Source organism: Penaeus japonicus, unplaced genomic scaffold, assembly GCF_977035675.1.
Source record: "Penaeus japonicus unplaced genomic scaffold, GWHDUDI00000001_assembly GWHDUDI00000033, whole genome shotgun sequence".
In the NCBI taxonomy this organism is placed as follows: Eukaryota; Metazoa; Arthropoda; class Malacostraca; order Decapoda; family Penaeidae; genus Penaeus; species Penaeus japonicus.
Window position 1 is genome coordinate 20,590,847 of NW_028234435.1, and position 7,500 is coordinate 20,598,346.

The 7,500-nt window shown below is 37.8% G+C and overlaps 1 protein-coding gene across 1 annotated transcript in view; it reads left to right on the top strand.

Annotated features, from left to right (window-relative positions):
* Window positions 1-7,500, top strand: part of LOC122246264 (uncharacterized) — a 14,017-nt gene that overhangs the window by 5,625 nt on the left and 892 nt on the right. Inside the window, exon 3 of the mRNA XM_043004728.2 lies at window positions 4,206-7,500. This exon is cut by the window's right edge and continues 892 nt beyond it. Within this exon, the coding sequence (XP_042860662.1) occupies window positions 4,206-5,978 (1,773 nt within the window). The 3' untranslated portion in view covers window positions 5,979-7,500. The remainder of the gene's footprint in view (window positions 1-4,205) is intronic.

Here is a 7,500-nt window from a genome sequence, read left to right on the forward strand (position 1 = left end):
CCCTTTTTTTTTTCTTTTTCCTTCTTTTCTCTTCTCTCTCTTTTTTTTCTTTTTTTCCTTTCTTCTCCTCCTTTTCTTTCTTTTTTTCTTTCTCTTTCTCTTTTTTTTTTCTTTCTTTTTCCCCTCCTCTCTTTCTTCCTCCTTTTTTCTCTTTTTTTCTCCCCGTTCTCTTTCTCCCCTTTCTTCCCTTTTCGCCCTTCTCTTTCCTTTCTTCCCTCTCCCTCTCTTCCCTCTGCGCGCTCCTTCCTCTTTGCTTTTCCTCTCCTTTTTCCCCTCTTTTCTTCTCTTCTCTCCCCCCTTCTCTTTCTCATTCTGTCTCTCCTCTCTTACTCTTTTCCTTTCTCCTCTCTCTCTCTCTCTTCCTTTCTCTCTCTCTCCTTTTTTCTTTCTTTTTCTCTCTCTTTCTTTTCTCTTTTCTTTCTTTTTTTCTTTTTCCCTCCTCCCCTCTTCTCTCTCCTCCCCTCCTTCCTGGTCTCTTCCCTTCTCTTTTTCCTTCCTTGTCCTTCTTTCGCCTTTCTCTCTTTTTTTCTCTTCTCCTTCCCCCTTTCTCTTCCCCTTTCTCTCTCTTTCTTCCTTCTTTCTCTCTCCCTTTTTTTCTTTTTCCCTCTTTCTTTCCTTCTCTTTCTCTTTCTTTCTCTCTCTCTTTTTCTCTCTCTTTCTTTTTTCTTTTTTTCTCTCTCCTCTCCCTCTTTTTTTCTCCTCTTTTTCCCCTCTCTCTTTCTCTCTCCTTCTCCCGCTCTCTTCTCTCTCTCTCTCTTTCTTTCTTTCCACTTCTCCTCTCTCTCTCCTTTCTCTCTCCTCTCTTTCTCTCTCTCTCTTTTTTTTCTCTTTTTCCTCTTTTTTCCCTCTCTTTTCTTTCTCTCTCTTTTTCTCTCTTTTCCTTTCTTTTTCTCTCTCTTTCCTCTCTCTCTCTATCTCCTCTCCCTATCTTTTTCTCTTCTTCTCTCCTCTCGCCCCTTTCCCTTTTCTTCCCTCTCTTTCTCTCTTTTTCTCTCTTTTCTTTTTTTCTTTTTCCCCTCTTTTTCCTCTCTCTTTCCTCTCTTTTCTCTCTCCTTTCCTCTCCTCTCCCCTTTTTCTCTCTTTCCCTCTTTTTTTTTTTTCCCCCTCTCTCCCTCTTTTCTCCTCCTCTTTTTCTCTTTTCTTTTTCTCTCTCTCTCCCTCTCCTTTTCTTCTCTTTTCTCTCTCTTGGGTCTCTTCTCTCTCTCCCCTTTTTTTCTCGCGCTTCTCTCTCTCTCTTTTCCTCTTCTTTTTTCCTCTCTTTTTCTCTCTTTTCTCTCTCCTCTTTTTTTTTTTTTTCCCCTCCTCTCTTCTCTTTCCTCTCTTTCTCTCCCCCTCTCTCTCTTCCTTTTTCTCTCTCTCTTTTCTCTCTCTCTCTCCCCCTCTCTTCTCTCGCTTCCTCTCTCTCTCTCTCTCGCTCTCTCTCTCTCTCTCTCTTTCTTTCTCCCCTCCTCTCTCCCTCCCCCTCTCCTTCTCTCTTTCTCCCCTCTTTCTCCCTCCTCTCTCTCCCCCCTCTCTCTCTCTCCCCTCTCTCCCCTCTCTTTTTCTTTCTCTTTCGCTCTCTCTCTCTCTCTCTCTCTTTCTTCTTTCCCCCTTTTTCTCGCCCTCTCTTCCCCTCTCCTCTCTTTTTCTCTCTCTCTCTCGTCTCTCCTCTCTTTTTCTCTTTCTCTGCTTTCCCCTCGCTCTCTCTTTCCCCTCTCTCTCTCTCCCCGCTCTCTCTCTCCCTCTCTTTCCTCTTCCCCCTCTCTCTCTCCCCCTCTCTCTCTCTTTTTCTCTCTCTCTTTCTCCTCTCTCTCTTTTTCTCTTTCTCCCCTCCCCTTTTTCTCCTCTCTCTCTCTTTTCTCTCTCTCTCTTCTCTTCTCTCTCTCTCTCTCTTTTTTTCTTTTTTTCTTTCTTTCCCTCTTTTTTTCTTTTTCTCCTCTCTCTCCTCTCTCTCTCTCTTCTCTCTCTCCCCTCTTCCTTTTCCTCCTTCCTCTCCTCGCCTCTTTCCCTCCTCTCTCTCTCCTCTTTTCCCCTCTTCTCTTGCCCTTTCTCTCTTTTTCGCCCCTTTCTCTCTCTTCCTCTCCTCTCTCTCTCTCTTTTCTCTCTTTCTTTCTTTTTTTCTTTTTTTCTTTCTCTCCCTCTCTTTCCTCCTCTTTTTCCCCTTTCTTCTCTTCTCTCTCCGCTCTCTCCCCCTCCCTCTTTTCTCTTTCCTTTCTCTCCTCTTTCTTTTCCTCTCTCCTTTTTTCCTTTTTTCTTTTTCTCCCTCTCTTTTTTTCTTTCTTTTTTTCTTTTTTTCTTTCTTTTTTTCTTTTTCCCCCCCTTTTTTCCCTTTTTTCTTTTTTTCTTTCTTTTTTCTTTTTTTCTTTTGTTTTCCTTCTTTTCTTTTTTCATTTTTTTCTTTTTCTCTCTTTCTCTCTCTTTTCCTCTCCTTTTCCTCTCTTTCTCTCTTTTTTCTCTCCTGTTCCCTCTTTCCGCCCCTTTTTTCTCCTCCTCCTCTCTCTCTCTCCCCTTCTCTCTCCGCTCTCTCTCTCTTCTTCTCTCTCTCCTCTCTCTCTCCTCTCTCTCTCTCTCGCCTCCTTTCTCTCCCCTTTTTTCTTTTATTGTAAATCAGTTAATTATTACTGAAAGATTGCAATTACCTCAGCCAATCCTTTCCCCTAGATGCAAATAATCCCACATTTTCAACTTTTACCTGAATAATGTTTGAGTCTTATTGTTAGAAGAACTTAATTACTACCACATGAATGTCATGTCATAGCATGGCAAGAAGATACCAAACTGTGAATTGAAAAAGTTTGGAAATCTTACAAAAATATTAATATTTACTACATATAATGCAACTAAATATATTCTTCATCATTTATGTAATAATAAATAAGTTATATATATTTTATTTATTTATAGAATACATAGGCAAAACCAAGGAATATTGAGAAAATTATAAAGATATTAAATGCATATGATGCTTAGCCCAGTGGCACTGGAAAATAATTGTAGTGTACTGGCAGCTGCATTGGAGTTTATTTAAAGGTCATCTAAGCAACCAAAAATTTGGAGTTCTGGGATAATATTTTTCCCTCCCTTGTCTTTGATTCCAGACAAGCTGATTCTTTGTTTTTTGGTAAAAGCATTGAACAATTTGCTTTAGGCTGACTTTGGAAGGTTATAGCTTGAGAACCAGCACTGTTGCAGCTACTAAACTCCACACCTCTATTCCTGGTAGAACATAGAACAGTCTCCGTTGTCATGGCATGCTACCTGGAATTCATGTCCACCCTAACCATGCCATGTACATATGCCATCCACCCTTATTGAGTAAACAACAAACAGATATCCTTCTCTTGTCTTCCCTCTCACATGAGCAGTGTTAGTCTTTGGACTGCCATGTCATTGATAAACTCACTACATTTCCATTACATATTTACTAGTGATTTATTTGCATTTTTTTATTGTGTGAAAAGTAAAGAACCTTTTCTGTGATTACTTGTCTTCAAAATGATTACTACACCAATCATGGCTAAAGATATATTATGTACCTATTTATGTGCTGTAGTTTGAATTTGCACTAATTGTTATTAATGTATTGATATGTGGTATTTGCGTTACTTTATGATTTAACCATAGGCATGTGTACTTACTGTATCCAAAGGATGCTTTCATAATTTTTTTCAATTTTTCTGAATGTTAACCCATTTGCAACGGGCATATTTTTTTTACTACACCCGCCTTGAAGAGAACAAGCACACTGTCTCCACATGTAGAATCTCTCCTGGCGCATGCTGCTCTGCACCTCTCAAAACGCTTTTCAGCCGCTTGATTTTATGAGATGATGAGAGAGGTATGTGTGTGTGTGAGTGTGGGTGTGGGTGTGTTTTTTGATAAGTCAAGTACAATGTATCTATATAAATGTAAGTGCAATGAGTATATACATATGTAACTATTTAAAATGTGTTTTTAGAGGGAGAGATCAGGATGTTATAAGATGTTCTCTGGCTAGAGCGAAATATTCCCATGATGTACGCGCGCGCGCGCGCACACACACACACACACACACACACACACACACACACACACACACACACACACACACACACACACACACACACACACACACACACACACACACACACACACACACACACATATTTAGAGTTTTATGGATTTTTTTCTTGTTTCATTGAGATATATTCCAATTCTGTTGGTAATTTTATTTTCATATATTACAGACTACTTCTGTGAAGGAGTTTGCTCCCTGCCTCATGTGTGGTTCATCAGATGGCAACATCAGTGCATTTGCAAGAATTGGTATCAGTGGAGATGACACAGAACCCCTTGTCAATGTGCTAAGCTCTATTTTGAAGAAGGCTGTTGTTGATATTCCATTGCACACTGAAGTTGTGTGTACAAAATGTTTCAAGAAATTTGAAGTCATTCTCAAATTACAGAACAAGCTTGCAGAAATCTGTCGAGATGTTATTCATTCCTTCAACAAAGCAGTGACACAGTTTGTGAAAACAGTCAGTTTGAAAACGGAAGACAGCAATGTTCCATCCATGATAGGTGACATTGACCTAAAGAAGAGTGAGTGTGGCATTGTTGTTAGAGCTCTGGCCATAGCCAACACAAAGAAAGAAAAGAAGCAAGACACTAAATATGAAAGAAAGTATAAGTGTCCAGTCTGTGATAAGTCTTTCATAGCTTACAGCCATAGAGTGGAACACATGCTTACTCACACAAAAGAAAAATCATTTAAATGTGATATCTGTGGCATTCTTACTAGCACCAGATCCAACCTCACTAGACATAAACAACAACACACTAAAGAATGTATTTGTAGCATATGTAATAGGAAATTGTGCAGTAAAGCTTCACTGAAAGACCATATGAAAATCCACAATAATGACAAACCACATCACTGTCAGTATTGTGGAAAAAGTTTCACCAGGTTTCAGCATAGACGAGTACATGAAAAATTACACAAAATAGAAGAGTCTGGTGCTTTTCAGTGCAATGTTTGTGAAAGACGCTTTGTTATACAATCCAGACTAGCCAGGCATATGTTAATTCATGATAAAGAGAAACAGTTTGTGTGTCCACTCTGCAATAAAAAGTTTGCAAGGAAAGATGACCTCAAGAATCATGAACGTAGTCATACTGGTGAAAGGCCTTATACATGTAAGGAGTGTGGCAAAGCCTTCAGATATATCTCCAATTGTAGACACCATATGAAGATACACATTAAGGAGTCTGAAGGTCATAGGTGTATTCACTGTAATATTTCCTTCCCATCAGAGGCAAAATATGAATACCATCTAAAAACTCGCAATCACAAAAAGAAGGTCTCTGAACCATCAATTGGCTCAACAGACTATATGCACTGTAACACTTGCAACATCTCATTTCTTCCAACAGATTTTATGAAGCATAAGGCAATATGTTCAGGAAAGACTCTCAAACAGGAATCATCTGAAGAACAATTGTATTGTAGAATATGCTGTATGACCTTTGACCACCTTGAACAGTTTACAGAGCATTCTCTCCAGGCTCACCACATGGAGGGCAGTGCTCTATCACAGGTCAATGATACTGGTATCATTATTTCTCCAGTCGATGGGGGAGAAGAGTTGGTGAGTCTGACACCTCTGACTATGACAGAAGGTGTTAATATGGTTGTGGCAGTGGAGCCAAGCAGCAGCACCCTGGAATTCCCTGTGGTGCAAGCAGACTCTGCTGCAACAGCCTCTCTCCTGCCCACATCAACGCTCATAGGTGGACCCACCACAGTTCTTACTGAGTGCCTAGGAAGTGGGGCTACAAATCTTGTGTCAAATACAGGGGTATCAAGTGGAGAATTAACAGAGATTACAGGTGAATCTGGAATAGTAAGTGGTGAAGTAGTTGGTCAAGCTACTATTGAACATACTATAAATGCCAATGATACGGTCACTATTTTAAACCCAAGCACTATTTTCAAGATCAGTGATTGGGGTATACATTAACATTGAGATTTTCAATTGTAAACATCAAAATATGCTTATCACCATTGTTCTTTCTATAACTTCTTTCACCAGTTTAACTTCAAAATTTTATGCTTTCTTCTCAATGTTTCATATCTGTGATTTCATTCATTTTTCATCATTTTTCCCATTCTAAATTTGCCTTGTCATTCTTTATTTACTTATTTCCTTCATTTCTTTTCTCTAATAACCTAAGTTTTTGTTCTTTAACTCATGGTTACATTTAATTTTTTTAAATTTTTCTTTTGCTCCAGTATTGCATATTCAGGCCAAGTTAAACTTAAAGGTTTGAGCAGTATAGGATTTTTTTTTTTTTTTTTTTTTTTGGGGGGGGGGGGCAATAATGTAACATTTTCCAAAATTTTATCTCCTACCAGGTACATAAATGCACTTCTTCTTGGAACCCACTCCCACCCTACATATTGTTTTGCCATAAGCTCAGTCTATTCCCCCTTGTTTCATTGCATTTTATCAAATCTTTAAAAAAAGCATCTTTTGTAAAAGTAGTGTAAAATTAAGGGCAATTGCCATATTACTCTATTTTTGAAAATGTGCATTTCCTTGAACAATTGATCCCCTCTTGTCCCCAAGTATTCAAATATATGCTTTTTCAGTCCACCACTTTCATGTGAAAGTGATTCTTTACTATATCTTTGATTACCATATGGTTTCTCATATTATACTCATTCATTAGAGTTTTAAGATGCATATATTCTGATTGCAGATATTATAGTATATGTATGAAAGTGTTACCATTTATTTTCACTTGTATCAAAGCTTAAAAACATGTAACAATATCTGGATTTTTTTTTTCTATGGAATGATGTGACAGAGGTCTGTGTTCATATAGGCTTATTTATATAAATCTGAAGTTTCATGTCATTTCATACTTTTGTTTTATAATTAACTTATTTTCAAGTGTTAGAGGACAGTTTATATGTTCTCATTCATATATTATGCTCTGGCAGCTTAAAAGGACAAAGTCATAACTTTTGTAATGTGCAACTATATAGCAGCTATGTTTAAGGATTTACTTCATTCCGGGTTGAGGAAAGCTCAAGAAGATATACCAAACATTGTTATAGTTTTTTGTTAGGATTAACCAATGATTAGAACTAGATTCCCCTTTTTTCATTATTTGCTGAGTAAAAATCCTCAGGTTTTATATACATTGTGCAGTTATCAGACAGTAATGTTAAGGTGTTTAGGTTATTTATATGCATAAATGGATAGTGATAATTATTAATGAAGAAAGCAGTTTCCAAATGTTTCAGAATGTATGCCTGCCTTGATAAAGTCTTGAAACAATGATAAAGTATTTGCATATTTCATCTACATTACCGGTTACGGAATTACTTTTTGATTATATTCTACATCTTTTATGGAAAGCATATATATATTTGACTCTTATGTGTTTATTCCCCGATTCTTGTGATCACTATATTGGATGAAATGTGGTTGGTCAAAGAAGTGTTTAAACAGGATTTAAATGACGCTGAATGTA